Source organism: Alligator sinensis, unplaced genomic scaffold, assembly GCF_000455745.1.
Source record: "Alligator sinensis unplaced genomic scaffold, ASM45574v1 scaffold919_1, whole genome shotgun sequence".
Classification (NCBI taxonomy): domain Eukaryota; kingdom Metazoa; phylum Chordata; order Crocodylia; family Alligatoridae; genus Alligator; species Alligator sinensis.
The window spans coordinates 1,379,803-1,396,505 of record NW_005842191.1 but is presented as its reverse complement, the minus strand read 5'-3'; the positions used below and the strand labels follow the sequence as shown (position 1 = coordinate 1,396,505).

The 16,703-nt window shown below is 47.6% G+C and overlaps 1 protein-coding gene across 1 annotated transcript in view; it reads right to left on the bottom strand.

Moving 5' to 3' along the window:
* MYO1D (myosin ID) overlaps nt 1-16,703 on the bottom strand; it is a 263,721-nt gene that overhangs the window by 95,485 nt on the left and 151,533 nt on the right. Inside the window, exon 20 of the mRNA XM_025207321.1 lies at nt 1,359-1,472. Coding sequence (XP_025063106.1) covers nt 1,359-1,472 — 114 coding nt within the window. The remainder of the gene's footprint in view (nt 1-1,358; nt 1,473-16,703) is intronic.

The following is a 16,703-nucleotide window of genomic DNA, read 5'->3' as shown; positions in this document are numbered from 1 at the left end:
TCCAGCTCCCTCCCACCAGTCGTAATCTGCATCTTTGTCAATGTGAGCTAAGCTTCTGTTAGCCTGGAGGCCAAATACTAGGCTGATTCAGAATTTAGTTTTTTTATAAGCTTTACAAAAAAAATTCAAACAATGTTGAGGGTCAAGCCAAACCACAAAGGCATAAAAAACCTAAGTTAGCCACTCTGACATACTAACCTCACTGCACGGGGCCATGATGCTGCAGCACACTGTAAGAAAACGATAAAACATTTTGCAGAGCAAAATATAACGAGTAGGGCTGTGCAAAGCTTCGGGTGGTGATTCGATTCAGAGAAGATTTGGCTCGATTCGGTGGCCAAAATTCCAAATCCAAATCGAACTGAGGACCAATTTAAAGGTCCAAATCAATTCAAAGCTCTCTGAATCTTTGGCAAAGATTCAGAGAGCTTTGATGATTTGGGCAGTCCCTGGTGGCTGCAACGCCATTAGTAAGGCCACATCAGGCACTGGGTCTCCAGGGCTCTGGGAGAGCACAGACGGTCGCCTTCTTTTTGTGGGGCATGCGGGCTCTTTCACTTCGATTTGTTGCTGGTTCTGTGGCTGAATATCCACCCATCTCTTTGTTCGGGAGAGAAAGGAGGAACAGGCCGCTCCCCCCCCTCCCCGGTCTACCACGGCTCTGGCCCTTTAGGAAAAAAAGGCTTTGGGGTTTTTTTTTTCTTAAAGGGCTGGAGCTGGCCCGTGCAGGGCACTTGTGGGGGGCCTGGAGTAGCAGGGGTGGAGGGGGTTCAGGGGCTCATGCAGAGGCCCCCACGCAGCGTAGGGTGGTGGAGATCACCCCCCGCCCAGCAGTACCTGCAGAACTGGGGCTTTTTTTCCCCACCAACTGCAGGGAGCTGGGGCAGGCGGGGCAGCCATTGCTGAGCTGGGAGAGGGTTGGGGGATGGGCCTGGCCCGGCTGATTCGGAGATTCGGCTGCTGCTGAATCTCCGAATCAGATTCAAAAGAATAAAATCAGGACAGTGATTCAAATAACTGAATCAAATCACTGCCCCCCGAATCAGATGAATCCGAATCTGAAGCAAATACTAGCCACTTCGCACAGACCTAATAACGAGCAGTTTGGTTCCTGATCTTTATGGTGGAATTAGAACAAACAACCGCCTTGCAAGGAAATGGCATTGCTCAACTCTCAGGATGTTAAACACGACTCACTGTAAGTGTCATCTTCACTTAGTAGGTGGAGAAATTGTGCCACATGTTTATTACCTTACCTGAGCCACGTGTTCAGTACCTTACTTGAGTTCAGAGGGAGTCTGCATTAGAGTCTATGGTAAAAGATCCCAAGCCCTCAGGTTCCAATCCTCTTTACTTACATTGTAGAGTGGGATGGTCTTCATCACCTTGTACTGTTTTATGGGGTCCATCTTATAAAGGTGTCGATCAGTGATAAAAATTGCTCTGTCCTCAACCTTGTTAAACCGATTTACCTGTAAAGAAGCAAATTTCCACAGGTATTCAGTCACACAGCTTTGGAGTGCACAAAATGCAGGAAAAAGATCCCCATATTACTGCATAGCTCTTCTAAAACACCTTTCCTCAGCGCATCTCAAAGCACTTTACAAAGGAAGGTGACATCATCCACACTTAACAATGGGGAAATGGAGACACAGAGAAAGGAGAAGTGACTTGCCAAAGGTTATCCAGTAGATCACTAGCAGAGCCAGCAACACAACCCAGAGGTTAGATTTTGTAAGCGACTTTGTCACCTACAACCATACCCATATAGCAAACCTATTGTGTTAGGTAGCAGCATCCTCAAACATGCCACACTGCTCCAGGCAAGCTGTTACCTGAATTGGAAACAGCACAGCCCTGTTCATGTGGTACTGCTAGCAGCCTAATTTTTGTCACTTAGCCATGCTAAATAGCTCATCTAATACATCATACAAATGCAACTATACTGCTTCTGATCTCGAGGGCAGTCTATGCAGAGAAGCATAGCTTGTCCAAGGACACTGCTCTTGGCACAGTAAGTTTCCAAGGCAGATATGCCCTATAGCAGGAGTGGGCCTGTGGAGGTACATTGTCCGGCTCATGGCGGGTCCCTCGGTCCCGCCTGGCCCAGGCACCACCCAGCCCATGGTACATCCCATCACCCCCTGGGCACACAGCAGGGCTGGGGCAGCTCTGCAGCTGGACTGTACTTCTAGGCAGCCCAGGCACTAGCACCTCCTTCTGGCTTCCACCACTGCTGGCCACAGCCCCATGGTACTGGTGGGGACCTGCATGCACAGCCCTTACCCTGGCCCACCCCATGCCCACTCCAGACTCAGTCCAGTGGAGTGGACCAGCTCCAGACCAGCTGGAAACCGTGTGCACAGCCCTGACCCTGGCCCACCCCATACCCGCTCCAGATTTGCCCACCCATGCTGAACAGTGACAGCAGCAGTGGCAGCTGGGCAGAAGCTGCTGCTCGACATGGGGAAAAAGCAGTCACTTCCCCCTCACCACTGCCAGGCCTTTCTTGCTGCAGCCACCCAGAGCCTACATCTAGGGCTGCCCTGCGGCTCCTCTGCATTGCCACCACTGCCCCGCTGGGTGGCTCAGAGGCAGTGGCGATGGTGGAGTAGAGGAGATACAGGGTAGCCCAGGTGCAAGCTCCAGGCAGCTGCAGCAAGAAGGGCCTGGCAGCGGTGAGGGGGAAAGGGTACTTCCCTCATGCCAAGCAGCAACTTCTGCCTGGCTGCTGCCACTGCTCAGCATGGGCAGGTGGGGACTGGAGCAGTCACTGGATGGGCTGGGGTCAGGGCTGTGTGCATGGGTTCTTGCTGGTCCTCTCCAGCTGGGGCAAGTCTGGAGTAGGCATGGAGTGGGAGGGGCTGGGGCTAAGGCTAGGGCTGTACGCTGTTGGTGGTGGCAGGGAGGAGCAGCAGAGTGCTCAGGCTCCAAGTTGTTGCGGGGGGCGAGGGATGATGCTGACTGGCCCACAGCAACTCCCCAGAATTGTCCATGGCCCACAAGCCCAAATAATTGCCTGCCCTGTCCTACAGGTTAGGTGCTGCAATGCCCAGCTTTTCAGTGCCTGGCTGCCACAGGTGGATGCCTTGACTCCCAGCAGAACACACTGGAAGTCAAGAGCCTCATACGGGTAATTTGGAAGAAAAAAAAAAAAAAAAAACCAGACTGAGCAGGGAGCCACCCAAAACTAACCAATAAGAAACAGTAAGCACAGGGATGTTTGTAAAACTTTGCCTTCCCCCAACATTTAAGTACCCAAGTAAGGATTTCAGGGAAGTACCTCAGTCCAACTGGGATCCAGAATCTCTTCTGCAAACATGCCCATAGCTATGTTTCTTCAACTAACTAAGTCATGCTGACTTTTGTTTCAATAACGTGGTAGCATCCATCTTGTGTATAATAGCCTAATGGTGAGAGCATTCACCAGGATATTGAAGACCCAAGTTCAATGCTCTCTTTAACCTAAGGGGTCTCAGAACCATGCCAATTATTTTCTCAGGGATAGTGTCCTAACCACTAGAGAGAACTGACTGGTATACACAGCATCTCAGTAATGTGTTACATTACTTTGTTCTGGAAGTAAGTGTTGTGCATGGCCTTGCATGCATACCCTGAGTGGTCTAGAGAAGGCAGATCAGGAGGTTTTCCTTTGATCACATTAGCTATTTAAAATAATACACATTTAGAAGATAAATCAGTTTACTACATGCAGAATACGGCCTGCTGGCCCCTAACTTCCTGTATCACCCCTAGATTATACTTATATGAAGGGACAACCGTTACTATCTTACAACCCTCTGCACCATAGCTGTTTTTAATGAGGGGATGAATATGCATGTTAACAGTTTGTCAGAAATGTTTTGTATTACAAAGCAAACCCACTAGGATATTTAGGCATAGATCAGTTCTGTACTGGAGGGGTGTTAGTTGGATCTTCCTGATGGCCAAAAGTGAATGTAAAGATGGGAATGTTTAGAAGGGAGAAAATAATATGTTCCCATTTTAAGTAGTTTGGTGCAAGAATATACTTATTACTCTTTGTGTGTGTTAACTAATTGAGACCTTATTACCAGAGTAGTCCACTTTCCTGTTGTTCTTGAGACAGTCATATAGTTGTGACATATATAGCTATTACTCATTACTTCTGGTTCCAGAGGTAACAAATACAGACCAGGTACCTGTCTCAAGGTGGTGCCAACTTGCACATACTCTCAAGTGTTATATACCTCTTTATTATGCCATCTCATCCATCTCCTTTAAGGATTCTAGTTATTTTCCTCCTTTCATACAGGAGTTTTTCTAGGCCTCTGGTCATTTCATAGTCTAGAAAGCATGGTTTTTACAAAGAAAAAAAATCATGCCTCACTAATCAGTTAGCATTCTTTGAATTTGACAATAAAGCAGTGGAGAAAGGAGAATGTGTTGACATAATTTAGACTTTCAGATATTTGAACAAAAAATTACTAAAGAAATAAAATAACAGGGTGAGAAGTAAAGTTTTGTCCTGAATCAAAAACTGCATAAAACAGGAAACAAAAAGACCAGGAAAATAGTTTTGACGATTTTAATCATGGGATGGGGTGAAAAGAAATGTGGATACCTCAAGATTATGTACTAAACTTGGTACTTTTAATAAATAAATTCAGCAATCTGGGACTCAGAGGACCAAGGGGTAGCAAAATCTGTGGAAGAAAGTTACTCAGTTTAATGAAAGCCATAGATAGCTGTGAGGAATCCAAACACTTGATGAATGAGTACAATGCAGGGATGACAACTGTCCATGGACAGGCCATAAAAACCAGTGCTAAAAATGCTTGTCTGTACAATCTGTAGAAAACCTGAGCCATCCATAAAAAAAATTAAGCCACCAGAGCTTGACTGAAGCTCAGTCACCAGAAAGGAGCTGGACGCAGTGTGGAAGGGCAGGCAGAGCACAGCAGTTCCACCTGGTGTCTGGGCAGGAGTGCAGCACCCAAAGGGACCTCTTGTCAGGGCTTTCTGGTTAATCTAATGGTAATCTTCATAGTTCCCTGCTCTACCCCAGCCATGTGCTGCTGCTGCGACCCATCTGCCTGTAACACTGTTCACCTTGTAGACAACAGTTTTTCTTTGGGGTTCTGTGCCTGAAGAGGGGGTGGAACCAGCAGGGGCAAGGCAGGGGGAGAGCATGGCAGGAGGTGCAGTGAGAGCATCAGGGTGTCCAGTTGAATAGAGGATCGCAGGGTGGGGGCAACAAGGTGTAAAACCATTGCTGCAGTCAAGCAATGGTGCCAACTCAAGAATTATTTCTATTTTTTTTTTTTTTTTTTAACCAATAATGTGCAAACTTGTTATGGACAGCCAAACATTTTATTATGGTTGGCATTGAACCCCTAAATATGAACTCAGCTCTTGTCCATGGTCTGGCAGAAGGGTTAGATTTACATTATGTAAAACAGGGCAGTAAAAAAGTTTGTCTGCCAGTAAAACATTTTCAGAATGCTAGTAAAAAAAAAAAAAAAGTGTCTTGGGTTGCCAACACTGGTAAAATGATCAAAAACATTCAAAGTTGATCACTGCAAAACAATGCATACTGGAGGAAAAATGCTGCTGCACCTTCAGAACAGCACCAGCCTTACAGACAAGGAAAAAAAATTTTGGTGTGCAACAAAAAAAAAATTGCAGGTTCAGAATGGATTCACACTTCTCCCACTACAGTGCTAGTGCCTCTCATCAGGAGTACAATGCAACCTCTAAGACAGGGCTGTCCAGCTTCCAAATGGCTAGGGACCACAGGCCATGCACCCCTCCCCCTACCTGTGGGATCCCTGGGTCCTCCCAAATTCACTAGTCACAAGTTCTCTCAGCCTCACAAGCTGTATTACTCCATCCTGCCCCCAGGAAGTGGAAGCTGGAGCAGGGAGGAAGATTCCAAAGACCCTCACAGCAGCAGGAGAGTGCTGGGAGAAGTGGTGCCTGGAACAAAAGCCAGAGGACCACAAATTAACTCTTCAGGTGCTCTATGTGGCCCAGAGGCTGTCAGCTGGACAGCTCTGCTCTGGGACATATTTCAAGGGGACCATCCTAAACTCATCACATGTGGTAGACCTCATAAGTTTGGCATAGTATACCTGACAGCTTTCTAAATTAACTGTATACACTTAATAAAGGGACACAGGTACAATTTTGGATAGCTCAGTAAAGATTTTAGCTCAACATGCAGCTGTGGGGAAAAAAGCAAAGGAAGGGAGGGAGAACAATATGGAAAACCTTATGCCACATAAACAGTTGGTGCAATCTCATCAAGAATGCCTTCTTCAGGGCTGGCCATCCCATTCCAAAGGATATTACAGAATTAAAATAGATTTGGAGGAGATAAAAAAAATGATTAAGTGCCTAGAAAAACTTCTAAGTAGCAAGACTGAAGAACTGGGATTATTATTTTAGCAGGGCTATAAAATGCTGCATGATCTAAAGGAAGCAGATACAGAGTTTCTGTGCACTGTATTTTAATGCACAGAAGTAGAAGGAAGGAGTCTTTCAATGGATTGAAAGGTGTGAAATTCAAAAATCAACAGCATGATGCACCTTTTTATATAATCCTTAAATTTAACCATCTAACTCAGGGGTGGGCAATTATTTCAGCTAGAGGGCCACTTAATGAGTTTTGGTGAGCTATCCCTCCCTTGCCCCAGAAGCACTCCTTTTAGGGGGAGGGGAAGGTTTTCATTTTGGAACCAGAAAAAAAACACACACTAAAAATCAAACATCTACTATAACATGCTTTAACGTTATTAAAATATTTTGTCTTGATTTATGTGCGTTTGTGTAATGTATATAGAGACAACTGCATAATAGCTCTAAATAAAGCCTTATTCTTTTATCTTCTGTGTGTGGGCAGTGTATGTGGGGGGTGGGGTTTGTGTGGTTGGGGGGAGTATGTGGTTGTGGGGTGGATGTGTGTGAGGGGGTGGGAGGATGGGTGTGGGAAAGGGGAGTGTGTAGCTGGGGTGTAGGGTGTGTGGGTATGGTGGGGCATGGAGGATGTGCGTGGGTTGGGTACACATGTGGGGGCTTCCCTCTTGCCCAGCTCCCCCCCACTACCTCTGCAGACGGGAGGGGGTTGAGGGGTAGAGACATCAACACTGCTTACCTGCCTTGCAATGTACTGTAACGAGGCAGGAAAGCAACTGCTGCCAGTGGGCAGCTAGGGAAGTGCCTAGGAGAGGAGGGAGCAGTGGCTATGCATAGGGGCTGCACAGGGGTGCACATGCACCCCGAGTGCATTGGTGCACCCCTTGACCGGCCGTGCTTGCCACTTAGGTGATGGATAGGGCAGGCAGGTGGGAGCGCCAATGCCCCCCCCTGCAAGTGCCAGCTGATTGCTGCAGCTGCTTCCAGAAGTGGCTCCAGACACTCCTGGAAGTGGGATCAGCTGCAGGGGGACCCCCCCAGTCAGCGGGACTGGTCACAGGGATGGCATGTGCCCCCCTGACTAAGGCAGCACATGGGAGGGAGGGAGGGAGGGAGCTGAGCCTGGAACTGCCGGCTCTCTTGGCCTCTGTCCCACACTTACCGGGTGGGGTTGCAGCTGAGCCCACATCAGCTGCTGATGCAGCTCCTGCCCCACCTACCTGTCCTGCATCTGGCTACTGCGGTTTTGTGAGCAGCCGAGCTCCTCCCCACTCAGCCATGCACAAGCAGGACCAAAGTGAGCTGCAGGCAGAACTCGTCCCCTGCCCCTCCCTTTCCCCCATGATGCAGCTTCCCCTTCCTACCTGCTGCCTGGAGCGCTGCAGCAGGGACAGGAGGAGGAGCTGCTGGAGGAGCCCAGCAGTTCCCTGGGTGGCCGCAGCAGTAGCAGCAGCACTGCCTGGAAGCTGTGCCTGCTGGCCAGGGATGGGGCCCTCTGGCGGGAAAGGCTGGGAGTAGACAGAACTCGCCCCCATGCAGAGCACAGCAGGGGCAGCCACTGGCCAGGCTGGATATAATAATTAATCAGTGGGTGCCTGCACGTAGGCTGGATTGAAATCTGCTGGCTAGCCGGATTCAGCCCGTGGGCCGTATTTTGCCCACCCTTGATCTAGCTCAAGGGTGCTCAACCTCTGGCCCATGGTGTTGTGTCATCTGGCCCATGGGGCTCCCCAAAGGTATGGAAATTTGGCAACAGGGAAGCAGTGGCACCACTCCCCTGCTGCCAAATCTCTAGACTCATGGGGAGCCCCAGGCCCTTCATGCTAGATCTGGCACCCAATCCCAGTGTCCAGGCCCCAGGACCCAATCCCAGGGGACCTGAAGGGAGCAGTGCCAGGATTCCAGGGCTCCATCCTGGCACGTAGGGGCAAGGAGGGGGTGGCTCTGGGCCCCCACCACCCAATCCCAGCAGAAGGGACCCAACTGGTAACAGCTCCCCAGGACCCGATCCTGGCATTCAGGAGGTGGGAGGGGGCAATGCCAGGCCACAGGGCTTGATCCAACCTACACAGGGGCCCTGCACCATTCTTCTGGCCCTTGGGGCTGAAAAGGTTGAACACCACTGGTTTAGCTCACCCCCATGGGATGTCATTGAGGCAATATTCTAATATTATAAAAGCCTTAATCTGTGTGTCTGTCTGTCCATAATGCTTTATTTGCACTCTGGTTGTTTCAGTCAGCCAATCAATCAGAATGTGAATACAATGCTGGGATGGTGGGGGTGGTGCAGCAGAGCACCACCTTGATGGTAGGGACACAAGGGACTCCTCCCCTCGCCGCAGCGGCCTGTAAGGGGGGAACAGGCCTGGACCCCAAGTGGCAGAAAGAAGGAGCTGAGCAGGCCCAGACGGAGTGGGGGTCAGGGACACGGGGCTCTGTCCCCAACCGCTCCCCCTCCTCCTGTTATTCTTGATGGGCAATTGGCTAGTTCTAATATTATAAAAGCCTTTGTCTGTCTGTCTGTAATGCTTTATTTGCACTTTGATCGGCTGTCTGAAACAACCAGGGTACTCCAACAGCTTTCTGGACAGGAGGCGACAGCTCCCTGAAGGCAGCAGCGACGGAGCGGCTGCGGCAGAGGGGAGAGGCCAGTGGTGCTGGCCTTGCCCCCATCCCTGGCCCTGCTCCTTGGAGACAGAGGGGAATGGAGGATTAGCCGAATTAGATAGGTCATACGTCTGAGGCAGAATGGCAATTCTCACGTTTCCCTCGGTAATAGCAACAATCATTGGCCCATACAGCAGGGCTAGTAAGAAGGCCAAGTCTCTCAAGGTAGTACAAAACAGCAAGAACTCTAGCAAACCACAAATTCTACCTCTCATGTTTTACATGTAGTATTTAACAAACGAAGTGTACAGATGTAAAAGAATGGTAACTTATCTCGGAGGAGAAACACATTCTTGTTCTTGAATTAATGCTCTTCTCCTGTTCTTTGTACATGTAACAGAACCATTCTTCTGATGTTTCGCACACCACTGTATGCTCATGCAGATTAAACATCTCTGCCCATGGCCATACAGGTAGTCAGATGTAGAGCCAGGAACAGATAACACACATCCCAACCTCCTGTCCTTAGTTACAGAATTATCCATTTTCCCATTGTAATGAACAAATACAGTAGCACTGTACATTTTCTTTAAAGTCCAACTATGTATTTTTGCTCCGAAATCTCTACAAACTGGGGCAAATTCATTCAAGTTGTAGTATCCAAAATGAGAGATTATTGCCAAGGTTGTATAGGAGCCACTATTAAGCCATTTTATGACCTGATGCCCTTCAAAAGACTATCCTTTACAGGCAAAAAAAACACACACACTGTGCTTTCATTTCTCTAACTCAGATCTTCTTCACACCTGGCCTGATGTCTTGTGGGTCAAATTTCTCACTAGAGATAGTGTTTACAGCCAATTTATCAACTCCAGCAATCCTAGTTGAACATTACTGCAATACAAATAATTCTATCAGAATGCTCTAAAGATACTACTGGTTTTGACATGCTGACACCAAATTGCAATAAACGTGGGAATAACATAAGGGGAATTTAACAGAAGGAAAAAAAATAAATCTTTGTCTCTGGTAAATCAGTAAACTGGTCCTCAGCCTGCAGTGACAGATCTCATCTTTAATGGAACAGAAGCATACCGCAACAGGTATTTCAGATCAGAAGCAGTTGGCTTGGACATGACTCATTCTTGTAGCCTGAGAAATGGTTGCTTATGCTAGAGGAAAGAGAAGTAGGAAACATGCAACAATTTTGCACTTAGCCACTCTCAACATCAAAGGGTGCCTGTAGACATGGTGGGACGTTGTAATTACAGGGGGTCAGAGCAGATTCAATTAAATAGAGTCTGTCAGAGCGTGCCAATTAGTGTGCTCTAGCCAGCCTCTGTGTCTTGTGTATCAGTGTCCCCCTGCTTCAAAATGGTGGCAGGTGCGCTTTAACTACAGCTCACTCAACAAACTTTAGTTCAAGTGCCTCTGCCACCATTTGAGGCATGGGGTGCTGATACGTGAGACACTCTGACACTTTAATTAAAGCATCTCTCAGAGACACTCTAATTAAAGTGCACCCCCTCCTCCATCCCAACTCCAGAGTACATGTAAAAACACCCAAAATTTTAAGCGGGTGCTCAGAGAAAGGAAAACATCTCAACAGGTTGCAGTCCATTATCAGAGTCCTTTGCAGATACAGTAGATCATCTGCTCCAACCAAATCAATGAAGAAACGCAGAACGTTTTGTAATGTTTCTAAGTCAGGCCATCTCAAGCCAGTCTCATGTTTCAGACTTGAAACAAAATGGCCCCTTTTAGAAGAGATCTAGGGTACCACAATCCAATTTGGAACATGATTTCTATCATCTTGCAAGGAAGTCACTCCAGAACAGGGTATAATGGAGAATCAATTAAGTATCTATAACTTTTGTTGTTTCTTGTGTGATTTGGATGAAACTTGCAGGGATGGTAGCCTCTGCTGAGAGCATGAAACCTGCCAAGTTTCAAGAATATTGGTGCAGGGGTTTGAGGGGGGGGAACTGTACCCCAAATTCTTGAAAGCCAAACTCATGTCATGGCTGTGTCACAACACAGGTGAAAACTGCAGGAATGGTAGCTCTTACTGAGGCCACAAAGTGTGCCGAGTTTCAAGGAGATCGGTGCAGGGGTTTGGGGGGAACTGCACCTCAAGCTATAGACAAGCAAAACTCGTGCCATGGGTGACACTGCGTGTTAAGGCGCAACAGGGTGACAGCTGCAGGGATGGTGGCCCCTGCTGTGATGCCTGCCAGCTGTCAAGGAGATCGGTGCAGGGGGAGTCTGGGGCCCTGCACCCCTAGCTGCTGACAGGCAAAACTCGTGCCAAGACTGTGTCCATCTTGGGGCAGTTGATTGTCTGTATTGATTCTTTCCTCTCCTTAGCCTGGTTTTGTAGGTGCTAATTGATGCTCGTTAAGTCGTTATGTAGTAGCTAGGTCCTGTGTATTGAGCTGGTCCCTGAGTCCCTGGTCCCTGAGTGAATCATGATCGACTGATTGGTAACTGGTAACACAGTAGCTTAGCAGCCAAGCATGCAGTAGTGTCTCCCAGGCCCCAAGCCAGAGACAGTCAGTCCCACAAGCACCCATGGCATGAGTTTTGCTTGTCCGCAGCTTGAGGGGCAGCTCCCCCAAAACTCCTGCACCGATCTTCTTGACACTTGGCAGGCTTTGTGGCCTCCGTAAGAGCTACCAGCCCTGCAGTTTTGACCCCCCTGTGTTGTAACACAGACGTGTTACATGGGGACTTTCGGGCCCCAGGAGTTTTGCTTTTAAGAATTTGGGGTGCCATTCCCCCCAAACCCCTAGACCGATCTTCTTGAAACTTGGTGGGTTTCATCCTCTCTGCAGAGTCTACCACCCCTGAAAATTTCATCCAAATTGGACAAAAAACAAACAAGTTATAGATATTGGACAAAAAACAACAAAGTTATAGGTATTTTATTGTTTCCCCGTTATACCCTATAGCCAGATCCCCGAGGCGGCTCCAAGGTGGCTCTGAAGCTTCAAACCACTTTGGGAAGCCAAACGAGGCAGCGCTTCAACCCAGATGTGCTGCTTCGGACCCCGAAGCATCCGAAACTTCTCTGGATCTGAAGCTCTGTCTGACGCCTCGCACAGCCCTAATGGACAGGTAATGCTAGAGAATGCTTGAAGTATCACTGCTGCGGAGAAAAGACCAATGGTTTTGGACTCTGAAATCATTCTTATCCAGCACTAAAAAGGTTTAAAGAATTTGACTGAAAAAGATCTTACTAAATTTGTGTTCTGGCAAGAAAAGAAAAATCTTCAACAGATGCATGAACGTTATTTGCTTAATTATTGTGTGCAGCTGTTTAAATTAAGAATCAGATCAATCATTCGTCTAATAAAGAATCCACTTTGAGGAGATTTAGAGTCCTGATATTATAACATTGGTACTACTACCCTGGGTCCATATACAGGGATCAGACTAGGATGAGATAAACACACTAACTGGGTAGCTGGCACCAGAAACAGAATACAAGATAAATTCACAGGCTATTCCAAACTAAGGATAGCATAGCCAAAATGCTGCTTCTAGTCGCATCCTTTTTACAGACTGACACATGAAAACCCTGGGGAAATGCTGGGGAATGTTGTCTATCTGCCTCCTGCTTTTCTTTTTCCACCATCCTTCCTGGAGCTGGTTGTCTCAAGCTCTAATGCTTAGGTAAAAGGTCCATCGTCCATGTGTCCTCTCCCGCCCCATGAACAGCACATTCAGGGGACATTTTCCAATTTTCTTGGAAGCAGCAGCAATGGCTTTTAATTAGAAATAACACAGTCACAGAGTAGTGAAGCTAATTGGCATCACTGGCAAGTAATTAAAATGTTAACAGCTTCTGCCATGGCATCAGTCTCCTTGATTGGCATTAACAGGAAGCGTGGAAATAAGTATAACCATTATTCCATAGCATCCATCAGTAACAAGCCAATGACTAAAGTTCTGAATTCCAACAAAAAGGCACACAGTCAACCTTATCCCGACAGAATCCACTTGATTACTCAATAAGACAAAAGGCATAACCCTGTAGACAAAGACTCCAATTTAAATTAAGGGATGCATTGCTTAGCAGAGCCAATGCACTGACTTCTTACATTAAGTACACAAGTTACATAGGCAACAGCTATTGGTTTATTTAAATCGGGTAGCTTCATACTACATGTATTAGTACAGGGATGTTCTAGGACATTTTCTTTAATTGTGTTGAGAGCAGTTTCATCTGATCACTGGCTCCACAACAAAGAACTTAGACTAAGGGTGGGCAATTATTTGGGCCTGAGGGCCACTTAGGGAATTTTGATGAGCTGCCATGGGCCGGATTGCACCCTCCTCCCTTCCAGCAGCTCACTAAAACTCCTTAAGTGGCTCTGCTCCCCTGCAGGTGGGATGGGCCTGTGGGTGGGTGGGGAGAGGCATCTGGGAGCAGGATGGGCAGGTGGGGCTGGGATCATGGGACCATGACACTGCGGGGCTGGGGTGCTGAAGACTGACCAGGGCCTGCGAAGGGAGGGCGTGTAGCCAGATGATAGGATGGAGCCACAGTCAAGTGGGGATCTGTGTCCCAGAGCAGATGGGTGGGGTTGGGGCCAGGATCTTGGGGTGGTGACAGTGCAGGGCCAAAGCGTGGGGCACAGCCATGATCTGCTCCCTGCATGCCCCTGCCCATGGAACCAGCGCCCCTGGCGGGGACGTGTGGGCAACGGATTGTGGCTCTGCTCTGGGCCCCGTGTAGTTAATGTCCCATGATCCCACTCTAATCTGAGTCATGCCTATCCTGCTCCCGGACACTGCTCCGTCTGCCTACAGCCCCATCCCATTTGCCTCACCGCACACCCTGCCCATGCAGGTGCCACCCCCAGTGGTGGGTGTGGGTGGACAAGCCGGGGTGCCTGGGCAGTGGGGCCAGGTCTGGTGATGATGGCAGCCAGAAGGAGCCACCACCACTGGGGCTAGTGGGAAGCAAGTCTGGCTGCCACACCACCCCAGGGGCTGCAGGACCAGCTGCATTCACTGCAGCCTGGGCTGCCCCCAGGCCTAGGCCCAGTGGAGCCAAGGAACCTGCCACAGGCTGGACAAAATCCTTTGGCAGGCCATAGTTTGCCCACTTTTGACTTAAGATGCATGCAATTTCAATAATTCTTCACAACTGAAATTTGGGTAAAGCTGTTGACAGTACTTAGATTTCAGCAAAAACTGCCTGTACTTTGGATTGATTCCCAGGCTTATTGCCTAACAGACATGCCTCACAATTAATCAACAGCAACCATTTTAGAAAAGTAGGGAACAGCTATGCTGCCTCCTCCAGCTACCAAAAGCCGAGGCATAACTGGCCAGTACTGCACCCTGAACAGTACTGCGTGTCCCCCGCACCCTACACCTTTCTTGCTCCAGCTCCAAGTCTGGCAGCAGGGAGGACAGGGTAGCAGCAGCAAATGCAACACATGAATGTTGAGTGAACTAAAAGCACCACTTTTTGGCAGCAAAAAACATGGCGAGACATCTCCCAGCCATAGCATACCACCAGTTGCTGGTGCTCTACCAATTCTCTGCCCTCTCTGCTACTGGAGCTGCTACAAGAAAGGTGCAGTGTGTGAAGGGAGGAGAAGAATGGGAACCTGAGGCACCCCCTAGCTCCATTCCAGCACTCCCCTCTCTTCTCAGGCAGCACCTGGATTTTGTGTCCCACTCACCACACATCGTTATGTTACTGAGGAAAAAGGTAAATTTCTGATAATGGCAGGGATGTCCTAGAGCACTGATTCTGAACCAGAGTGCCAAGGCACCCTGGGATGACTTGAGATCCTTTCAAGGGTGCTGTGGGCTGCCAAACCGTTAGGCATACAAACGTGATTTTACAAGATAAACCCAGAGTTTTCAAATAGGAATCCATAGAGTAAAAACATTCTGACCTGTTGGGGTCTTTTTAAGTTTTCTGCAACAGAAGAATTGTGCTATTTCATCTGTTACCCCTCCTCTTCAATGTGAATACGAGGCTAGACTATGTGGAGCTTCGGAGTGAGGTGCCAAGAGTCAGCTGATGACACCCAGCTCCACCTTCCTTTCTCATCTGACCATGACTTTGCAGTCTCAGGCCTTTCCCAGTGCCTGGCTGCAGCTGGGGACTGGATTAGGTGAACCAACAAAATGAATCCAGATATGACAGAGGTTGTGGTCATGAGCAGATCACTTGACTTAGGAGGAACTGGGACACCTATTATTGCTGGGATTCAGCCTCCTCTTGTCAGGTTTACAGGCTGGGGGTGCTCCTGGATCCTCTGTTGCACCTGGATATTCAAGTGGTAGGTGTGGCTAGGAGAGCCTTTCATCAACTTCATCTGGTGAAAAGGCTGCAACCCTTTCAAATTTGGATCTAGCCATCATCATCTGTGCCTTCATAACCTTAAGACTAGACTGCTGCAATGCAGTCTACTGCCCTTGAAGACTGTCTGGAAGCTACAGATGAAGCAGAATGTGGCAGCCCACCTTGACAGAGGTGCACTGCCAAGAGCACAATTCCAGTGCTTCAGTCTGCACCGACTCCCAATGGCTTTCTGGGTGCAATTCAAATTGCTGGTTTTGACCTAAAAAGCCCTAAATGGTCTGGGCCATAGGCACCGAGTATGTGGGAGCCAAAGGGCCCTGGGCAGGGGCTCTGTCTTATGCTGATATTCTAGTTCCCTTTTTATATTGTTTTGTTCTGTCATTCTCCTGCTTTATACATTATCCTGTTTTCTTACTGTAAGCTGCCCTAAGCCTTGGTTGTGAAGGATGTCATATAAAATCAAATAAATAAACAAACAGAACTATCTCTAGTGTTGGAAGTGATTGCACAGATCAATCATGTCCACACTGAAGATAGAGAAAAAACATCTACCACTAGTTCCACTGAGAGCAGGGGAAGCAATGATGTTCCCATTGCAGGAACACTTACAATTTTGAAATCAGGTCAGAGTGAAGAGCTGGGATGTTTTCACAAATTTACAAAGAATGATTTGGTGTCAGCCAATCAAAAGCTTTCTTGCATTTCATTTAATATAAATCTTCTTAAATTAATTTCAAACCAAAAATAGATTTTTTTCATTCGGATAATATTGGACAGGGAAAACCAAAAATAGATTTTTTTCATTCGGATAACACTGGACAGGGCCCAGCCAATTCCAAATTTTGAATAAAAAGTTAGACCAGACCTTTTCCACAAAACACTTCCAGTTCTGGTCAACCAACATTTTCCAAAGATCAGACTATATATAGGCTGATAGTCCTACAGTTACCTGGTTCATCCAGTTGACCCTTTTGAAATACTGGCAGAACATGAGTTTTCTTCTAACACTCTAGACTTTATCAAACCTTTTAAGGCTTTTTGCAAGAGGCAAGGATTTTTATGAGTGATATTATTTATTAGACCAACAGTACTTGGGAGGGACACAAGTAAGATTTTGGGTGCTACTATACCCTCTCTCAGGTCTCACCTGGTTTCAAGAATATCCACTCCAACAGCAACTAAGGATGATGATAAACAACAGCTATTGTTAGTTTTCAATAGAAAAGCTCATTTTTAACAGCTAATTTTCTTTGGTAGCTGTTGTTTATCATCATCTTTAGTTGCTGCTGGAGTGGATATTATTTAATCATTATGCAACATGAAGTATGTTTTTCCTACAGTAGAGGAATACATAGGGGTGGATCGGGGG